Source organism: Mercenaria mercenaria, chromosome 18 (genome assembly GCF_021730395.1).
Source record: "Mercenaria mercenaria strain notata chromosome 18, MADL_Memer_1, whole genome shotgun sequence".
In the NCBI taxonomy this organism is placed as follows: domain Eukaryota; kingdom Metazoa; phylum Mollusca; class Bivalvia; order Venerida; family Veneridae; genus Mercenaria; species Mercenaria mercenaria.
Genome location: NC_069378.1, coordinates 9,221,873 through 9,244,251, shown reverse-complemented (window position 1 = coordinate 9,244,251; position 22,379 = coordinate 9,221,873). Strand labels below are relative to the sequence as shown.

The 22,379-nt window shown below is 36.7% G+C and overlaps 2 protein-coding genes across 3 annotated transcripts in view; one reads left to right on the top strand and one right to left on the bottom strand.

The window, feature by feature from the left end:
- The window catches only part of LOC123537803 (ubiquitin carboxyl-terminal hydrolase 37-like), a 62,527-nt gene that overhangs the window by 9,233 nt on the left and 30,915 nt on the right, over positions 1-22,379 (bottom strand). For both annotated transcript variants that reach the window (XM_053530531.1, XM_053530530.1), the window contains exons 12-20: positions 22,060-22,191; positions 9,102-9,266; positions 8,595-8,666; positions 7,810-7,897; positions 6,467-6,568; positions 5,384-5,462; positions 2,983-3,957; positions 1,681-1,847; positions 1,164-1,233 (exon numbers count right to left, since the gene is read on the bottom strand). In XM_053530531.1, coding sequence (XP_053386506.1) covers positions 1,164-1,233; positions 1,681-1,847; positions 2,983-3,957; positions 5,384-5,462; positions 6,467-6,568; positions 7,810-7,897; positions 8,595-8,666; positions 9,102-9,266; positions 22,060-22,191 — 1,850 coding nt within the window. The remainder of the gene's footprint in view (positions 1-1,163; positions 1,234-1,680; positions 1,848-2,982; positions 3,958-5,383; positions 5,463-6,466; positions 6,569-7,809; positions 7,898-8,594; positions 8,667-9,101; positions 9,267-22,059; positions 22,192-22,379) is intronic.
- LOC123537804 (uncharacterized) lies at positions 11,994-18,556 on the top strand. The gene is made up of 2 exons (XM_045321636.2): positions 11,994-12,234; positions 16,770-18,556. Exon 2 carries the CDS (start codon positions 17,263-17,265, stop codon positions 18,490-18,492), a length of 1,230 nt encoding a protein of 409 aa, XP_045177571.2. The 5' UTR covers positions 11,994-12,234; positions 16,770-17,262; the 3' UTR covers positions 18,493-18,556.

Here is a 22,379-nt window from a genome sequence, read left to right as displayed (position 1 = left end):
CACACTGACACAATTTTGGTCAACATTCCAGGTTTTGACAGTGGAGGAAGACTCCAGGTGCCCCTAGGCATCATTTCAGGCTTTGCACCTTGGCAGAACAATCAATCTTTTAAAAGCCAGCTGGACGGCTTCATAACATGAAAGAATTCTCCACTACAAAGCAGGTTTCAAACCTTCAGCTGTGCTGGGCAAGAGGTTCAAAGTAACCACTTATCAAAGGAGAGCATAGCTTTCCAGACAGTTTTGCTAAGCACAAGAGCAGCAAAGACTGTCTGACGGGTTATTAAACCTGGCGAAGATAATAATGCCAAGAAACATTCTAAGTTTGGTGAACACTGGACAAGAACTGCTCAAGTTATCAAGTAGACTGTCAATTTTCACAATTTTGAATATTTAAGGGGCCGTAACTTGAGTGATTTTGAGTATCAGGCTGGTTATAGAATTTTTCTGAGAAATTATGTCCACAAACATTATGATCAAGTCTGGTGATTACTGAATAAGAAGTTAGAGCAGACACTGACAACTTTCACAATTTTGAGTAATTCAAGAGCCATAACCCCAGCAGGAGTTGGGTGAATTAAGCTAATTATCGAAACTTGCCAATATAAATAAGAACTGCTAAAATTATCGAGTGGACAATTTTGAATTATTCCTTGGCCATGTCTCCAGAGCCACTGCAGGAATCCATATACACTGGCGAGATATGAAAACACAACAAACATATGCTTGAATATATTTTTACTACAAAAGACATCACCTTGAAATGTTCAACACATACACATCTCAATACTCTATACCCATTGTGTTCAAATTTAATCAGCACAACAGAACGTAAAAGTAACACAATGGGTATAGAGTATCGAGATGTGTATGTGTTGAACATTTCAAGGTGATGCTTTTTGCAGTAAAAATATATTCAGGCATATGTTTGTTGCGTTTTCATACCTCGTCAGTATAGTTAATCAAACCTGGCCTAGACACTATGCAAATAAACATTGTGTCCTAGTTTGGTGAACAGTAAGAAAGCCTGAACCTGCTCAGGTGAAGGATTCCATTAAAATTGTAATGTCAGAAACTAAGTAATAAAAGCCAAGAAGATTCTGATTTCAAATACATAATCACAAGGGTGAATTCAGGTCCAACTCCCCTGGCCCCAATGTTACCTGTTGCAGATGACAGCCCCATGTGGTTGACTATGCTGACCAGTCTGTAGCTGTAAGGCAGTTCTCCCTTCTGAAAGTACATAACATAAATTACAAACTGTAGTACCTCCTCCAGTATCATCTATATTCTTACTGACATCTATATTCTTATGGATAAATTTTCGTGAAGTACTTGAAACTATAAAATTAAACCCCAAGAAATGTAGAGCTACTTGTCAAGCTTTTTAATACTACTAAGCGCCAATTCTGACACATTTTTTTCTTTGGTTGATTTATGAAAATTTTAGATCATATTGCAACTTTCCAGTTATTGCTGGGTGAGGAAGACCCCAGGTGCCCCTCTGGTCATTACCTCAGGCATGGGTGAGCACATGGGTGGAACCACCGACCTTCCACAAAGCTGGATGGCTTCCTCAAATGAAACATTTTACACACCAATTAGTCACTGCATCAAGTAATGAAGTTTCTGCTAACAAATTTTGTTAATTAAAATCATATTGAAAATGCTTCATTTTACCTCATTACTGATCTCAGGTATTTCGATATTCTCCTCCATGTAAGTGTCCACTTCATCTGCTGATGTATCGTTAATATCCATTGAGAACTCTAAGGGATCTGACAATTTTGGCTTTTCTGACAATGGTTTTTTGTTCTCCTTGTCTTCAACCAGGGACAGCCAAGAATCTGAAAAAAATGCCAGTAAAGTTTATATTTCTACGAGTTAGCCAACAAAAATCTGTAAGTGCAAAAAAGTTAAATTCTATCCCTTCAATAGTGCTAATCATGTGAGCTTAAAATCAGTAGTCACAAAATAACCTTGTGATACAAATTCAAGGAGTTAAACTAACTTTACAGCTAACAGCAAAAATAACATCTGAACTCATTCACTTTATCAGTTTAATACTCTTTAATGTGAATTCATCTTTTTCAAAATTATGATATTCTGAGGCTTATGTACAGAGGATTCCTTTAACATAATCCATACATGCTGTAACTCTAAAAGTCTACAAACTATTGCATGCAAAATTTAAATAATACTGCAAAACTTTTATTCAGCAGTGGCAGACACTAACAGTGGTCTCCTGACATATACACAGTAAATTTTCAGGGGAATCAGTAAATCCTGAAAGTTGGTAGGTCCCCTGAACCCACCAAAAAAATAAAACGTTGTCAATTTTAAGCAACCATAAGAAGGCTCAATAGTTAAAGTAACCTTTGTAAGACAGCTCAATAGATTAAGTAACCTGTGTAAGATGGCTCAATAGTTAAAGTAACCTGTGTAAGACGGCTCAATAGTTAAAGTAACCTGTGTAAGACGGCTCAATAGTTAAAGTAACCTGTGTAAGACCGCTCAATAGTTAAAGTAACCTGTGTAAGACGGCTCAACAGTTAAAGTAACCTGTGTAACGGCTCAATAGTTAAATGTGCTGAAATTTTCTGTAAAGCAATGTTTAAGTTACAGTATGTAAGTAATATGAGCCGTGCCATGAGAAAACCAACATAGTGGCTTTGCGACCAGTCTGGATCCATGCTGGTTGCAAAGCCACTATGTTAGTTTTCTCATGGCGTGGCTCATATCACAAAGATATAATGTACTCTAATTTCTTGTAAAACAAATTCATTTAAGAATGTAAATACCTGTTGTTTTTTTTCTGATTAAATATATTTTGTTAATACACTATCGGGACCACCTGAATTTCAAGGGACCACTTCATTAAAGAAGTTGGTTGCCGTCTGGTTCATGTCCCAATCAGATGGATAGATTATGCAAACAAGAAAGATAACTCCCGATCTACAATACTGTTTAAAAAAAACTCACCATCTTCATCCTCTGCCTCAAACACAAACTCATCTACAGCTACATTTATTGGTAACTTCGTTTTCTTTGTGTCATCTCCTTTACTGGTTAACTGACAATCTCTTTGTAAACCATTCACTTTTTCCTCTCTTGACTTCCCATCTTCATCATTATTTAAAGAAGCACTTTCCACCACCTCGTCTGGCTTACTTTCCCCATTTAACTTATCAGACACAGTCGTATTTAAATCCTCTTCTATATGAACTCCATTGGATCGTACATCCTTATTGCTTTCATCCTCAATCAAATCATCAATGTTATGAAGTTCATACACTTTTCCTGGACATTTTGCCTTTATATCCTTTTTCTCAATTTCAAATTCAAAATTTTCAGGCATTTCTTCGGTACAAAGTAACTCATTATTCACAGGTTCTTCATCGCTGCTTGCTGAAAACCGCCGAGACAGATTATTGAGTCTATTTCTCCAGCTATTTTTGCAGGCTTTTCCAGGTGTTTTTTCCATTGTACTTTTGTTACTTTTCTCGTCGGTGACATTACTAGATGTCTGTTTATTGTTGATGTCACTACTTTCACCTGTATTTCTTTCACTTTCTTCACTACTTATACTAGAATTTAACACAATACTTTCTTCTTCTTTCGTTGATTTTGACAGATTTTCCTTAAGTCTAGTACTTTCAGAAGGAAACAAATCAGAAACTGATTCAAACTTGTTTTTAAGATCGCTGTCTGAACTGTGTCTACGTTTTTCGTAAGTTTTGTGATTTTTTGCAGCAAGTGTTTCATAATTATCACCATCTGGTCCAATGTCATAATTTCCTGTGTAAGAATGGTCATCTATGCCAAGAACATCACTGTTTCTTGTGTACAAATGATCAATGACATCATCAGTTTGTGTGTCCATGAGACTTTGTTCTATTGCAAGCTGAATCATTTCCTCTTCAGTCATCTGATTCACATGTTTGACTTTTGGTACATCTGTAACACATACATGGATATATTCTATTAAACCATATCTATTTAGCACAATTTTCATGATAAACACATTCAAAGGTACCTTGCATTCATATAGGGCTGTGCCCTCATGATATAATTCCTTCACATCTGAACTCCAAACAAATCACTGAATGAGATATATTATTTCTTAATTAAAAGTAAGAATGAGGTGTTCCAAAAATTTAGTTTATGCAGAATTTATTTGTAAAATCTCACCAGTTTGTAAAATATGGAAAAAAAACAAAAACTCCCAAAGTGTCACGCAGGAATAAACTGACAAATTACTTTTGGAATTTAGCTGTTCCTTAAATCATACTAGAGATTATCAAGATTTCAATATTCAATTCATGATGTATCAACTGGGTGCTCTCCAACTGTATTACATTTTTAATATGTTGGCTTTATGCCTTGTTGTTTCTGCATTACCACACAGGGATTTCCGGTATTTTTACCGGTGCTGGAAAAATCCATCTTACACCCCGGGTGTAAGATGACTCTCATGCTGTAGATGACGTATTACAAACTACATACATGTATATATAGAAGATTTATGAGGTAATTTATATTTTATTTCATAAAATGGAATAAAAATCCAATACTTTGACAGTTCTCTTTGTACCTGATAGTATATTTCTCGATCCAAAAAACGTTATTTTATCAAAAATTCATTAATTTAGAGCAAAACTGGAACTAAACACTGTTACTTGTCTTTGAAACATCATGACGTCTTTCCTGTTTACGGACGTTGGTTCCCCGTGCTTTGTTTAAACATGCTGCTATAAGAAATAGTTCTAAAAAGAAAGCCAGTTGATTCATTTTATTTTTATTATTAACATGGTACGCAAGAAAAAGATTCTATCACTGGCTGTAGCTGCAGATGGAAACATATCCGGCTCTCTGTAGCTGTTTATGCCGTAACTCGGCAGAGCCTCGATACCGCCTAAACAGTTACCCTCAAGACAGGAAATTCCCATCTGCACCTACAACCAGTGAAAGAATCTTAAATTCCTTTTCTGGTAAAATCTTGATAAAATATCATCCAACCAACTTTTTTTGCAATATTCCATTTAAGAATTACTGGCTAACAGGGAGGAGACTGTTACAGTATGGGGTTTAGATGGAAGAAGTAACAAACAAAACCACCTATGAAAAATCTGCCCTCCAGGCCTAAAAATATTGAAGAAAATGCACCTTTCTTGAATAAGCCTCTAACACCTTGGTAAACCACCTCTAAGCAGTCTATTTAATCTTATATGGAAGTCTTTTTTTTCATGTTCTGAAAAATTTGGTATTCTGACTAATCTTTAGGGAGGCCACTTCCTTTTGATATGTCTGCATGTATTGGACTAAAAAAACCTGCATTTACTGTCACCTAACACACTATATTACAAAATTTCTTCAAGTTTACCTGTTTTACGTTCCTGACGACTAAGTTCCAACACTCTTTCAAAGCTGGTCATTGAGTCTTCACCATAGTCACGGCACATCTGTCAAAAAAGAAGTCATTCAGCTATGAACATGAACTCTTCTAGATATATAATTTAACTTTTTTAAAAAATGTAAAAACAGACAGAGATAAGATTTACACTGCTTACTGCAACAGGTTTTACATAATAATCCAGCGGTATGCGAGATAACTATTGTTGTTTTATCTAACTACACCAATCCTTTATTGAACTAAGTATTAATTTCTACAGGTGATCCATAATAACTTTGCAAGCTTGTCCAACCAAAACAATCTGTAGGTAGATATATTATTTATTTATTATTTGTTGGGTTTAACATCGCACCAATACAATTATAAGCCATATGGTGACTTTCCAGCTTTGATGGTGGAGGAAGACACAGGTACCCCTCCTTGCACTATTTCATCACGAGCGGGCACATTGGTAGAACCACCAACTTTCTGTAAGCCAGCTGGATGGCTTCCCTATATGAAGAATTCAACGCCCCAAGTGAGACTTGAATCCACATTGATGAGGGGCAAGTGATTTGAAGTCAGCGACCTGAACCACTTAGCCACGGAGGCCCCCTCTGTAGGTAGAGGATAGGAGTACCAAACAAACAGCCTTTGTTTGATTCAGAGGTAAGGTAAAGTTTGCTTTGTGGAGTTTGAAAGATGGTAATCAGGCAGATGTCCTCCAAATTATTAGTATCTCTTTCTTCTTCCTTCTATTTGGTTGGTTTTAGATTCCTGTAGACAAGATTTAAGTCATATGACTACTTTTCCAGCTTCCAATGGTGGATAGACCCCAGACGCCCCTCCCAAGTATTGTTTCTGTTCTGGCATGGGCATCTGGACAGAACCACTGACCTCCCGTAAGCTAGCTGAACAGATTCCACACCCTTAGTGAGGTTTCAAAGTCACATTAATGAGGGGCAAATGTTTCAAATTCAAGAAACTTAACCACCCGGCCATAAAGGCCCACTTTACTATGTCTCTACACGTGCTCATATCTACTTAGAATTTATAACAACAAAGGATGCCAACCTGATCTTTTTCTTCTTGTTCTTTCAAGCTCATTTCTATCGCACGACTCAGCTCCTGGTCATCTTCGTCTTCCAATGTTAACACAGAATCCACTTCATCTTTCTGGCAATGTAAAATTTACATATTCTAGGACAATAATACAAAAATTTCAAGGATTATTCTGGAAAGAGGCCAATATTTTATCAGTCCGAAGGTGTTTGGGTTCACCGTGCAAAGATTTCTTTATTTAACATAAATTTGTAAATGCTTCCGGCTGGTCTTCGCTACAGTATACTATACTGTTTTCTCTACCATGTACAACAGTAAACTTAGGTCAGAATTACACATTTTAATATTTCCGCATATATTCAATTCACTGCATAAAGCTGACACTATACTTAAGAAGAAATGCTAAATCTATGGAAGCCCTGGAGGGACAATTGATTTCCGTACTTCCCACTTCTGACTTCTAACTTTTGCACTTCTCACTTCCAACTTCTTGACTTCCGCACTTCTGACTTCCAACTTCCTGACTTTCGACTTCTGATTTCCAACTTCCACACTTCTTACTTCTTGACTTCTTACTTCCTTTTTCTAATTTTTGCACTTTTGACTTCTAACTTCCACACATCTGACTCCCAACTTCCTGACTTCTTACTTCTGACTTCCGACTTCCAAAGAGGGAAAGTTGGAAGTCAGAAGTGCGAAAGTTGGAAGGCGGAAGTCAGGATGTGTGGAAGTTAGAAGTCAGAAGTGCGGAAGTTAGAAGAGGAAAGTAAGAAGTCGGAAGTAAGAAGTGTGGAAGTTAGAAATCAGAAGTCGAAAATCAGGAAGTTAGAAGTCAGAAGTGCGGAAGTTAGAAGTCAGAAGTGCGGAAGTTAGAAGAGGAAAGTAAGAAGTCAAAAAGTCGGAAGTAGGAAGTGTGGAAGTTGGAAATCGAAAGTCGAAAGTCAGGAAGTTGGAAGTTAGAAGGAAGTAAGAAGTCAAGAAGTGTGAAAGTTGGAAATCAGAAGTCAGGAAGTTGGAAGTCAGAAGTGTGGAAGTTAGAAGTCAGAAGTGCAGAAGTTAGAAGTAGGAAGTCAAGAAGTTATAAGTGAGAAGTGCAAAAGTTAGAAGTCAGAAGTGGGAAGTACAGAAATCAATTGTCCCTCCAGGGCTTCCATATAAATCAGACATCTGTTGAGTGAAAAAAAATTGGCAAAATTACCTATTAGTCCATTTTGGCATTGTTCCTTGTTATTTCATATGTGCACATTTAAAAACATTCATATACAAAAGAGCAACTCTTTCTATGTTTTTTTCCATTAGTTGCAAAGACGAGGCTCAAATATTTATACGGAGTTAACTCCCTTGTATAATCTTACCTTCTCCTTTGTTTCTGTAAATGGGTTACCGCTGTCCTTAAGCTTGCTATCTGATTCAGCTGAGGTAGTTTTGCTTTTAAACTGATACCTGAAAAAGGAACACAACAATACGTAATGACTGTTCAAGCTCATGTTGCCACACCAATAACTTGGTCTGAGAAGCATGTGTCACCATATCTCTTAACTAGTAGTGCCCTGCTTAATTTCTATAACGAACTTGTTCATCTTTCAGTTTGGACAGTACCATTAACTGTTAAAAGGGGTGCATACCAAAAAGATACTGACTGAATTGTGAACAGTGCAGATCATGATCAGACTGCATGGATGTGCAGGCTGATCATGATCTACATTGGCCGCAAAGGCAGAATCAATTGTGTTCAGCATGATAAGAGTTAATCTGTTCAGCTGGGAATAATGACTGAAGATAGTTCCCTAGTTAGTTACTGAGAGGCTTGTGCAGTCAATCAGGTCAAGTTTTCCATCATTATTTGTCAGCAGTGAGCAAGTCTATCACAAAACTCCACCACAGGTTTTTTCTGTTTTGTCTTGTTTTAAGCTACTTGCTGAAAATGCCTGCCTGTGCCTAAATACCATCTGTAGGAGTTCTGCAAGTTGACTTTGAAAGAATTCTTCTTTCCAAGCAATGTTTAAAATCCACAGATGTGAAGAACAAGTTACAGATATAACAAAACAACATCATTAAAATATTGGCATATATTAGCTAAGAATACTGTTAAAAGGTTCTCTTTTTTCTTTTAAGTTTATAATCACATTAACAAACTCACCCTGGATATTCTAACTTTCTCCTACTGGGAAGGTCTTCCTTAGAATCATCCAAACCATTCATCTTGTTTCCACTAAAATACAACAGATAAGACTGCACAATATGTGGATTGAAACATCTAACACATTACCATTCATACTGTTTCCACCACAACGTAACAGACAGAAGTGCACAATGTGTGGACAAAATCATCTACACACATTACCATTCATAATACTTCAGACTGCACAATGTGTGGATTTAGCAATACATTTTTGTTATATTGAAGACAGGTAGTAGACAGTCAGGCTTAAAACTGTAAAAATTGAGATCTATATACAATTTTCTTAAGCCTGAACTGTCTGTCACTTAGCTGAATTGTCCCTTTCTAGTAGAGTGATATTATACACCTAAAAAGACTAAAATTAGTATTGCAATGAAGGCAAGCTTATCTTTCCATTTAAAGTCTAAAGTACTTACTAGGATCATTAGTATTACTATTCCGATGGAAGGCAAATTTTTCACTAACCTTTGACTAGGTTCATTAAAAGTAGGAGGGAAGGCCGGCTGTGTTTCCTCAGTACAATGATTTTGCATGGTTAAGTAAGTCGGTACTGACACATTCTGGCCCATCTTTGTATGTTTGGAAAACACTTGATTGTAACTGTACCGCTTTAGATGTAAAATAAATACCCTGAAGATAAGAAACAAGAGGTAAGATAATAAATAATGTCTCAGTAGATCCTTTCAAACACAAAAAATATTAATAGTTCATCATTCTCATCTGTTTATTTTGATGAGTTTTTAACCAGAGAGTAAATCACAACAGCTGATGACTGAGTGCTCTACAATTCGAAATTATAATCACAGTCAAACAAAGCCTTTAACAAATTTATATATAAAGAGCAGCATAATTCAAGTTCATGTAAAACGTGGTTACGGTTAAGGAACACGGCCAAGTAAAGTCAGTAAATGATACTGGAAACTATTGCAGAGTCTGATAGTATTCTGTCCTGAGACCAGACATTATAAAACTGAGCTTAGAGACCAGTCTAAAAGCTCCAGCATCTGACTGGTTGATTTCTGAGCTCAACATTCAAACTGACCAATGGTAAGGCTACATTCTTGACTGACCAATGGTAAATCTCCAAACTCAGTTTTACAAGCTTGGGACACTTTGATAAACTTGGGACCAGGAGTTTAAAATGATGAGCTCAAATCACACTGACCTTGTATCTTTTCTCACCATTATCTGACACACTGATAAATATATTTGATACTATTATTAAAATGATGATCAGCTATTGTAAATGAAACCACATCTAAAAGTCTAGTTGATGGGTCACTCTCTGTTTGGTCATGTTTACTTCCGCTGTTTTGATCTTGCTGGGTCTATTTTGAGCAAGTAAACATTGGTATTCCCTGGAATTCCTGATTTGGTTCGGGCTTGAATTTGATTGGCTCAGTGGAGACGGACATGACGTCATAAGACCATGTGACTGAATACTAGACTCTTCTACATGTTTACACTACATATTAACGACTGTTACAACACAAGAACTACATCGTGCCAGGTATAATATTAACAAGAGTGTCGCCAAGCGGGGCAATATACGCCCGAAGGCTTACATCATAGGATAGGAGCAAAATTTTAAGTTAAGAACTTGACTGTTGAAGCCCCAAAGGACTGGAACAACAAAAGGAAAACTTCAAAAAACAAATCTAAGTCCACAAAAAAAAAATTCAAAGTCTACAAAAAAATCTTTATCAGGTACAGGTATGTAAAAATACACCTTAAAATTGGAGGTACCATCCATGTTGTACCACAGAAAAGTGGTCTCGGTTTTTCCCTACGGCCAATAATAAAAAAGCTTCAAAATAAGCTATTTATAGTAACAGAAAAGGGAAGTAATTCAAAAAAAAATTATTGTAAGTACAAAAAAAGAGATCTGCCAAATAAAAACAAGAGCACTGCAATGCAGAGCAATATACACAAAGCAAAGTCATATATGACCTTTGACCCTTAAGTGTGACCTTGACCTTGAAGCGAGTCATCCGGAACATGCGCTCTGCACATCGTTGCAATGTGGTGAACATTTCTGCCAAGTTTCTTTGAAATCCTTCCAGCAGTTCAAGAGTTACAGAGCGGACACGAAACAAACTGATATGATTTTTGACCCCTAAGTGTGACCTTGACCTTGAAGCAAGTCAACCAGAACATGCGCTCTGCACATCGTCTTGGTGTGGTGAACATTTGTGTCAAGTTTCTTTGAAATCCTTCAAGGGGTTCAAGAGTTACAGAGCGGACACGAAACAAACTGATATGACCTTTGACTCCTAAGTGTGACCTTGACCTTGAAGCGAGACATCCGGAACATGCGCTCTACACGTCGTCTGGGTGTGGTGAACATTTGTGTCAAGTCTCCTTGAAATCCTTCAAGGGGTTCAAGAGTTACAGAGCGGACACGAAATTGCTAACGGACAGACGGACACCAGCGTCATAACATAATACGTTCCTTTGGGCGTATAATGAAAGATAGCAATAGCTGACTGATTGTGTGTACATATCAATGTGATTGTCACACAGAGCTTCCTTTTATATTTTAGAACTTTTTTTCGTCTGCTGCTTTAGTAGTAGTATGCGATGGAATTTACAAATACATTAGAATTTTCTGTAAAAAACAAGTATGCATTGTTTTGCATTAATTAAGAAAGAAATACACAGTATACTGTAAAAGCACGTATTTTCGCGAATCTGAAATTTTGAGTTTGTTCGCAAGGATTAATATTCCCGAAAATGTAAAAATTGTCACTGCTTGAATTCGAATTATACTAAGGTGACTATTTACATGATGATAAATTTTCGCGAGATGTAGGGCCTCGCGAATATAGCGAAAATTAAACCCTCGCGAAAATTTCTGTTTTTACAGTAGTTTCCTTGAACCAAAACAAATTGAATGTGTTAGAAAAATAATTGCTGGAAATATGATAGTAATTTTACCCACTGTAAATGGACATCAATTTATAAACTTGTGCAGACAATTTCAATCAGTTATACTTAATTGCAATGCTATCATATCAATACTAGATACCTGTGTAGACTGAGAATGATTTATAGTAAGTTACCAGTAGATTGTTTATTAACCTTCATAGCTGCAGGTTTACTACTCTGGCAAGGGATTCGTAACAACAATAATATGTTAAATGCTACTATTGAGAAACGGGGAATCAGGTAGTGAAACCATTATGATTATCCCTGACAAAATAATCATACTATTGAATATAAAGCAAATCCTGATTTACCATGTCAGTAAACCCTGAATTACCAATAAAGACATAATTGACTCTTCCGATAATGTTTCCTTATTGTTCTCTATTTATAACATGTCATGTTTGTTAACTGACAATACTCTAAATACAATCAATACCAAGGTTTACAATTAGGGAAAGCCTGGCTATTTTTAGTACACTGGATTGATTACAAATTTTTTTCAGGTGGTATAGTACTAGTGTATAATAAACAGTCAGAAAAAATTAGGTGTTCATTTCAAGGATTAGTTATTAAAAACAGGGTTTATTCGAAGTAGATCGTTGAGTTTAATATAAATATTTTTATTGATTAACCTAGTTTATACTTTGGATGTAAAGAAGCCTTCGTATTCGTAAGTACTGTTTGCTCAGGCTTACTATGCATTTAATTTAAAATTTATTTTTATAAAGTGACATTCTCCTATGTTATATAGTATGAAGTGACACACAAAGTCACACATACTTTGTATTTTTATGAATATTGAGAAATATTTGTATCACTGTATTAATTACTGGTCATATTGGCATAGTTCATTGAACTCAGATCATTGAAAAACAACTGAAATATAAATATCATGAATGGAATAATTGGTCATTAAGAAGTAAATGCGAAAGCACCTTAAGTGAAAGAAAAAAATGGAGGTTGAATTCAGAAGCTGACAGTTGAAGTGAGACCATGATAGCAAAGTGAGTTAATTAGATTGATACCTTGTTCAAAGTGAATTCAGTTTATTGAATTGAGACAACAAGAGGGCCAAGATGGCCCTAGGTCACTCACCTGAGAAACACACCATAACAGTGTAAACATGTTTGACCTAGTGATTTCATGGAAACAAAATATTCTGGCCAATTTCATTAGGATAGGACCAAAAATGTGGTCTCTCGGGTTTAAACAAGTATTTTCTTTGAAATGACCCAGTTTTTGATCTCAGATGACCCATATTCAAATCTGACCTAGATTTCATCAAGGCAATCATTCCGACAAAATTTCATGAAGATCAATTGAAAAATACAGCCACTATCGCATACACAAGGTTTTTCTTTAATTTGACCTAGTGACCTACTTTTTAATCCCAGATGACCAATATTCAAACTAACCTAGAATTCATCAAGGCAATCATTTTGACTAAAATTCATGAAGATCAATTGAAAAATACAGCCTATATCGCATACACAAGCTAAATGTTGACAGACTGATAGACAACAGAAAGACGATGGACGACGGACATCGAGCGATCACAATAACTCAGGTGAGCTCAAAAAAGTGAAATAAATACTTTGATATATTAAAGCGGAATTGAGTACAATGAAACAAAAGAAAACTAGAGCTGCTTTTGAGAAATCATCTAAATAGTAAGTCAGTCTTTATATACTGTTTACTCACTACAAACCTACCTTTTGTAAAGTAAAAAGGTTGACCTTGGGTAATTCAAGGGCCATAATTCTGAAGTGCCTGGGCTAGTTTGGCTAGTTATTGAACTTGGCCGAGGACTTACTGGCAATCCTGTTTTGTTCAAGTATGGTGAAGATTAGATGGAGTTGGGGGCGGCATAATTATATAGACCGGTGAAATAAAGCTAAACTGCGCTCAATAGATTGATGTAGTAAAGGAAAAATGAATCAAGTTGATTTCTAAGTTGAAAGCAAAGTGAATGAACTTGGGTAATGATTAAATTTTACTCAGACTTCATCACAGACTCCCTTTGTAAAATCTAAAACTTTAAACTTAAACAAGAGCTCATCGAACACAAAATGCCCCCCTTGATGCATTCAGTAATTGCACAAGGAACAGAAATTGTATGCTCACTGTAAACAAAAGTTCTACCGTTCTGGTTCAATCTGACCTTGAACTTTAACCTATTAACCTAACAAGAGATCACAGAGTGATCTTGGCACCCACCACTGAGCCATTTTTGAACGTTTCAAATTTTAAGACTAGCTCCAGGTCAAAATCAAGGTCAAATTTCATTCAGTACAAAACACTGTGCATGTGGTCCAAATTTGAAAGCTGTGGCTTCAGAAATGTGAAAGTAGGTCACTAGGTCAAAATCAAGGTCAAATTTCATTTCGGAACATGGTCACTAGGTCAATAACAAGGTCAAAGTTTGTTTCGGTACACAAACCTATGCATGTGGTCCAAATTTGAAGGCTGTAGCTACAGAAATGTGAAAGTAGGTCACCAGGTCAAGATCAAGGTCAACTCATGTCAAGGTTCATCTTGCCACTCAAAACAATACATGTGGTCCAAATTTGAATGATATAGGTTACAGACATGAAGATTCTAAGTTTTTCCCTATGTAAGTCTATATTAACCATGTGACCCCCGAGACGAGGCCATATTTGACCCTAGAGGGATAATTTGAACAAACTTGGTAGAGAACCAGTAGATGAAGCTACATTGCAAATATCAAAGCCCTAGTCTTTGTGGCTTGGACAAGAAGATTTTCAAAGTTTTTCCCTATATAAGTCTATGTAAACCGTGTGACCCCCAGGGCGGGGCCATATTTGACCCTAGGGGAATAATTTGGATAATCTTAGTAGAGGACCACTAGATGATGTCATATACCAAATATCAAAGCCCTTGGACCTGTGGTTTTGGACAAGAGGCTTTTCAAAGTTTTTTCCTATATAAGTCTATATAAACCATGTGACCCCCGAGGTGGGGCCATATTTGACCCCAGGGAAATAATCTGAACAATCTTGGTAGAGGTCCATTAGATTTTGCTATATACCAAATATCAAAGCCCTAGGCCCTGTGGTTTTGGACAAGAAGATCAGAAACCGTTTAACTGTTCCTGTCCAATGTGACCTTGACCTTTGACCTAATGACCTAAAAATCAATAGGGGTCATCTGCTGGTCATGACCAACCTCACTATCAATTTTCCTGACACTAGGCCCAAGCGTTCTTGAGTTACTGCCCGGAAACCATTTTACTGTTTCTGGTCACTGTGACCTTGACCTTTGACGTACTGACCTCAAAATTGATAGGGGTCATCTGCTGGTCATGAACAACCTCCCTATCAACTTTCATGACCCTAGGCCAAAGCATTCTTCAGTTATCATCCGGAAACCGTTCAACTGTTCAGGGTCACTGTGACCTTGACCTTTGACATACTGACCTCAAAATCAATAGGGGTCATCAGCTGGTGATTACCAACCTCCCTATCAACTTTCATGATCCTAGGCCATGAGTTCTTGAGTTATCATCCTGAAACCATTCCACTAATCAGGGTCAATGTGACCTTGACCTTTGACATACAGATCTCAAAATCAATAGGGGTCATCTGCTTGTGATGACCAACCTCCCTATCAACTTTCATGAGCCTAGGCCCAAGCGTTCTTGAGTTATCATCCGGAAACAGATTGGTCTACATTCCAACCGACCGACCGACATCTGCAAAACAATATACCCCTCCTTCTTCAAAGGGAGGCATAATAAAGGTATTAAATCCATATTATTTCAATGAAACTTCAAAGTTTTGTTGTTTGTAGCATCATCTGGGGCATGTGCAGTGAGAAATCTTAATTTGATTTCTAAAGTAGTGTGATCTTTATTTCTAAAGTCACTACAGTCAAAGCTGTGTATAAAGACCATCCTTGTGAAAGTCAAAATGTGGGCTTTATTGGGAGGTGGTCTTTATTCACAGGTTAAAACACACTGTAAATGTTATAATGGGAAACAACACATGCGGTCTTTAGAGCCAGGTGGTCTCTGTTCAGAGGTGGTCTTTAACACAGTTTGACTGATATGTTTATTGTAAATATACCAAGTGGAAACTGGCAGGTACTCGAAAATGCAGCTCTCTGATTGGACAATTAGAATCCCTAATGTACGGTGATGTCATGATAAAGTTATGAATAAACTAGAAATGTGTCCATGGGACACAGATGCCCCCACTACGCTCTACACAACATTAAAATGACAAATTTTTTACAAAGTCAGGGGCCATAACTCCTAAATGACTGAATGAATCCAGACGCGAAACCCCAGGTGCACAACTGCACATGCTGACCAACATTCCTGTAAACTTTGGTGACTCTAGGTCAAATACTTTTGGAGCTAGGAGCGACACAACATCAAAATGACCAATTTTTAACTAAGTCAGGGGCCATAACTCATACAAAACTGAATGAATCGAGATGCGAAACCCCAGGTGCACAACTGCACATGCTGACCAACATTCCTGTAAAGTTTTGTGACTCTACGTCAAATTCCTTTGGAGCTAGGCGCGATACAACACTAAAATGACCAATTTTTACAAAGTCAGGGGCCATAACTCCTAAATGACTGAATGAATCCGGACGCGAAACCCCAGGTGCACAACTACACATGCTGACCAACATTCCTGTAAAGTTTTGTGACTCTAGGTCAAATACTTTTGGAGCTAGGCATGACACAACGTTCTCGGAAGGACGGACGGACAAGGGCAAATCTATATGCCCCCTCCCCCAAAAGCGGGGGCATAAAAATCAAAACAACATGCCCAGTTTTGTAATAGATCTAAAATGCAGCCATTTTTCGTAATCATCCCATTCAGTACATCGGAATTAATAAAGATTCGAGGCACTGAAAGCCATATACATGTATTAAAAACTCAAAATTAAATCCGCGGGTCTCGAACCTTGGACCCCAACAACAGCGTTATATATACCCAGTATAAACAATGTTTTATTCTAAGCCACTAGACATATTAGTTTTTGACAACATTAATTTCATTTATAGGATATGCACCTATTGTTTGTATGGAGACAGGCTACTTTGTTTAGATATCTTTGAGAGATTTTTATCTCATTTATTGCGTATACATATACTTTAGATATTGATATCTCTTAAAATTGATATCTGCAACTAAGATATTTAGTATGTTGTACTTTTTATCATTTCAGGGTATCATCATCAGGTTATGATTGTCCTCTCTTTTGCTTTGTATTAACTGATGTCACATGTCTTAAAGAAGTAGAAATATCAAACCCAGCCTTGGATGTTTATTGATAACTTTGATTACATAAAGATGATAAATAGCCAAAGGTTACAAATGCAAAATTCGTAGATCTCCGTACTTTGATCTAAAAATAGCACATATCACATAGTTTTTTATCACTGTTCTGCACGCGGTATTGCATTGCTCTTCGATGCCTGCTACTCAATTTTCACCCCGGATTCATGCAATTTGGGAAAACAACCCTGGAGAAGTTCAGAAATATGGAATTCCGTCACAATACAGAGAACGTTTACCCATGTCAGATTAATAAGTTTACACAAAGAGCTTTCAAAACAGATTCACAACTTAATTTTGGCTTCAGCTGCATAAAAAAGACAAAACTTGACATAAATGGAAAGTAGTGTTACTGTTGAAAACGTTTGTTTCTTGAGTTCATCATGGGGAATAGATTATCTAAACCAACAAATCATCTAGAACTATACCTGAATGATGTTTTTAAGAGGGAATGTTTATTTGAAACACATGTAGCTGATAATGAAGTGGAGTTCATTCAGACAGGTATAGAAACACTGGTACAAAGAATAGCAGACCAGGTTTTAGCAGATCATGATGTGAAGGAAAAAATAAAAATGGTTGCTGAAGAGCTTGGCATAGTAATAGAAACACCAGGACCAACAAATGTACTTAAAGTCGGTAGTTTTTATGAAGGAACAAAGAATAAATTTCCAGATGAGTTTGATTTCACACTTGTACTTGGCTGCTTAACAGGTGATATGGCTCAACATGCGTCAGATGTTTACATGATCTGCTTTTTGGCCGACATTTATATACCTATAGAAGAAGTCTGTAAATACAGTAAATACAATGGGCAAACATTAGTCTATACTGGCTCCAAGTGTGAAGCAATTAGTGAAGAACAAAAACTGTTCTTTGACTGGACAGTGGAAAGAAATGCTCCTGCCATAAATCTAAAATTTATTTACCAGAGAGGACTGGAAGAAATGCAGCCTATTCTCGTAGACCTTGTTCCAGCAGTCAGATGTTTTGATCCACATCTGATTGAAAACATACATACCATCTGTTTTTTTGAACCGTTCTGTGAAGAAGTCAGGAAGACTGGAAACATTCTGTTTGTTTCCAACAAATTTTCTTTTACCGAGACAGAGGTTTATTTTATGAAACATGTTTTATCAAAGAATCATAAGAAAGTGTACAGAGTTCTGAAATATATCATAAATGGGCATGGTGATGATGAAAAACTCAGAATACATCTTCCAACAAAAGCAGTAGTACGAGACGATGGAATTGACGTATATTCCACCGAAGTGTATTCCTCCTACATGATAAAGATAATGATAATTCACCATCATTATCTTTGTTCAAACGATAACAAGACAGAAATAGGACCTTGTATTTTACAAGTGCTGAACGACTTATGTAAATACAAGAACATTAAAACATTCCCTTTTCTGACTACCTCAACAAAAATATTTCCACACAAGTTCCGTTTGCTGCCTTATCTTGAACATTTGGCAGAGTATTTACAGTCAATGAGGGCCCAGAATGGTGTTTATGATTATGAGAAAGAACGATTAAACAATTCTGTGTCGAAACAATGTGCTGACGATTTTAACTTTGAATTTGGTGATTCTGATGATTATATGTAGATACCTGCAGTCATTTTTTGTCAGACAGAGGTCAGTTCTATGCCATTTAAAACTTTCCCTCATGCTTATCTTGTTTAAAATGTAGCCTATAAAAACACTAGCAAATAACAATGTTGGTACTATCTATCCAGGGTGGCAGACAGGGAGGTGTCGGACCAGTTTTAGTGAAAGCTACCTTATTAAGCAGATGGTAAATAATCAGTAAAATCTATCCCATGAAGTCATAACAATTTACTAACATGAAATCTATCTAATTTGCTAATGAGGAAAAAGAAATAGTGGAGCTGTTTCTAAGAACAGTATCAGTGAAAACAATTAATCTGGGCAGATGGAAAATATAGCGGAATCTATCCAGAAGGGTCAGAACAACTTAACCGTTTCCCCTCTTAATTTCTAAAATGAACTTGACCATCTTTCAATTTGGACAGTACCATTAACTGTTAAAAGGGGAGCCTACCAAGAACTAGAATGTGTCTGTAGGACACAGGGTGTGCCCCCCAATGGTACACTAGTCACAAATAAGGGGCAATAATTCAAATGTTTGCAGTCTTAATGGGGTAAAGCCTCAACAAACATTTTATGAAAAGGGTTCATTATTCTAGGCCCTATACTTTTTGAGCTATGAGCATCACAAACAAAAAATCCACTATTCTGGCAATTTCAAGGGCCATAGCTCTGTAATAAGAGTAAGATTCTCAAGAAGAATGCCAAGAGTGCAAGGCCACATCATGATAAAGACTCCTGCAAGGTTTCCTGAATTTACATCTAATACTTTTTGAGCTAGGCACATAATTAGGTGAAAAAGTGCATTTTTTTACTATTTCAGGGGCCATAACTTTAAAAATAGGGGTGGAACCAGCCAAAAAATTAGAGGTGTGCAAGTTTATATCATGATAAAGACTTATGCAAGTTTTCAACCATTTATATTAAATACTTTTTGAGCTAGGCGCGTCACAAGGTGAAAATGTGCATTTTTGACTATTTCAGGGGCCATAACTCTAAAAATAGGGGGCATAGCCAGACGAAAAATAGGAGGTACGCAAGTTCATATCTTGATATAGACTCATGCAAGGTTTCATCAATTTATATGAAATACTTTTTAGCTAGGGGTGTCACAAGGTGAAAATGAGCATTTTTGACTATTTCAGGGGCCATAACTCAAAAAATAGGAGGCAGACCCAAAGAAAAATAGGAGGTGCGCAAGTTCTTATCATGATTAATACACATGCAAGGTTTCATGAATCTATATCAAATACTTTTGTGCTAGGCGCGTCACAAGGTGAAAATGTGCATTTTTGACTATTTCAGGGGCCATAACTCAAAAAATAGGGGGTGGAGCCAAATGAAAAATAGGAGGTGCGCAAGTTCATATCATGATAAAGAATCATGCAAGGTTTCATCAAATTATATGAAATACTTTTTGAGCTAGGCGTGTCACAAGGTGAAAATGTGCATTTTTGACTATTTCAGGGGCCATAACTCTGAAAATAGGGGGAGGACCCAATGAAAAATAGAGGGTGCGCAAGTTCATATCATGATTAATATACATGCAAGGTTTCATGAATCTATATCAAATACTTTTGAGCTAGGCGTGTCACAAGGTGAAAATATGCATTTTTGACTATTTCAGGGGCCATAACTCTAAAAATAGTGGGCGGAGCCAGACAAAAAATAGGAGGTGCGCAAGTTCATATCATGATAAAGACTCATGCAAGGTTTCATCAATTTATATGAAATACTTTTTGAGCTAGGCGTGTCACAAGGTGAAAATGTGCATTTTTGACTATTTCAGGGGCCATAACTCTGAAAATAGGGGGCGGACCAAAATGAAAAATAGAAGGTGCGCAAGTTCATATCATGATTAATACACATGCAAGGTTTCATGAATCTATATCAAATAGTTTTTGAGCTAGGCGCGTCACAAGGTGATAATGTGCATTTTTGACTATTTCAGGGGCCATAACTCTAAAAATAGGGGGCGGAGCCAGACAAAAATTAGGAGGTGCGCAAGTTCATATCATGATAAAGACTCATGCAAGGTTTCATGAATTTATATCAAATACTTTTTGAGCTAGGCGTGTCACGAACTTCGGACGGACGGACAGACGGATGGACGGACGCACGGACAGACGGACGGACGCACGGACAAGACCAAATCTATATGCCCCCACCACTCATGGGGGGGCACAAAAACAAGAGCACTGCCTTGCGGGTGCTGACGCTCATCTGATTTTTTTGTATAATAGAAATATTGTCCTACCCATGATTTTCTAAGTCTAAAAGGGGCCATCATTCTTGCAAAAAGCAGGATAGAATTATGTTTCTTGATGTACAGCGTCCACTTATGATGGTGAAAAACTGTTGCAAGTTTCAAAGCAATAGCTCTGATAGTTTATGAGAAAAGCTGCCTTAAACATAATACACAACCAAGAAAAAAGCAGGATGGAGTTATGTTTCTTGCTGTACAGGGTCAGCTTATGATGGTGAACAAGTGTTCCAAGTTTCAAAGCAATAGCTTTGATAGTTTAGGAGAAAAGCTGACCTAAACATAAAACTTAACCAAGAAATCTGATATTTTCCAAGTCCAAAAGGGGCCATAAATCTTGCAAAATGCAGGATGGGGTTATTTTTCTTGATGTACAGGGTCAGCTTATGATGGTGAACAAGGTTGCAGGTTTCAAAGCAATAGCTTTGATAGTTTAGGAGAAAAGCTGACCTAAACATAAAACTTAACCAAGAAAACTGATTTTCTAAGTCAAAAAAGGGGCAATAATTCTTGCAAAAAGCAGGATGGAGTTATGTTTCTTGATGTACAGGGTCAGCTTATGATGGTGAACAACTGTTGCAAGTTTCAAAGCAATAGCTTTGATAGTTTAAGAGAAAAGTTGACCTAAACATAAAACTTAACCAAGAAATCTGATATTTTCTAAGTACAAAAGGGGCCATAAATCTTGCAAAACGCAGGATGGAGTTATGTTTCTTGCTGTACAGGGTCAGCTTATGATGGTGAAAAAGTGTTCCAAGTTTCAAAGCAATAGCTTTGATAGTTTAGGAGAAAAGCTGACCTAAACATAAAACTTAACCAGGCAACGCCGACGCCAACGCAGACACCGATCAAGTGATGACAATAACTCATTTTTTTTAAAAAAATCAGATGAGCTAAAAAGACTGAATGGTTAACAGTGCAAATCTTGATCAGACTGCATGGCTGTGCAGGCTGATCATGATCTACACTGGTCGCAAAGGCACACTCAATCGTGTCCAGCATCAAAGGGGTTAATACAAGCTACCTATCTTGACAGACAGTCTTACAGAAAAAAATCTGTGAATCCTATCGAAAGAGAAATCAAAATTTCTAACATTTTCAGAGCAATCTATATATATATATATATATATATATATACACAATCATACCAGATTACTGAATGGTCCAAAGCCGATACCAATAAATGAGCAAAGCTTATATTTGGCTTCAGCTCAATTACATGATCTTATTTATTATATTATATTATTATATATATTATTTATCCATAATATCCACATGCCATAGAAGATTTTCATACAAACCTTGGTAACCGAGTTATCTTATGGGAGACATCAGATTTGCCATGTCCACATTTTTCACATGTGTATTCTATCTGTTCATTCTTGAAGAATAAACTCAGGGCATCCTGCAAGGATCTGGGTGTCATCAAATCCCTGAAATGTCACAAGAAAACACTTGTTTACATTTTGAAAAATCTTCCTTAAAAGTTTTACAAGTAATTTTCTCTAACATTCAATATAAGCACTTAATTCCAATATTCTAATATTTCATTTTCACTACTGTTTTATCAATTATTCTTGAAGTTTCAATCTCACACATGGCTGAGACCGAAAAATGTTTT

Coding starts and splice junctions, on each gene's coding strand:
- LOC123537804 (XM_045321636.2), top strand. CDS start 17,263: ATGGGGAATAGATTATCTAAACCAACAAATCATCTAGAACTATACCTG.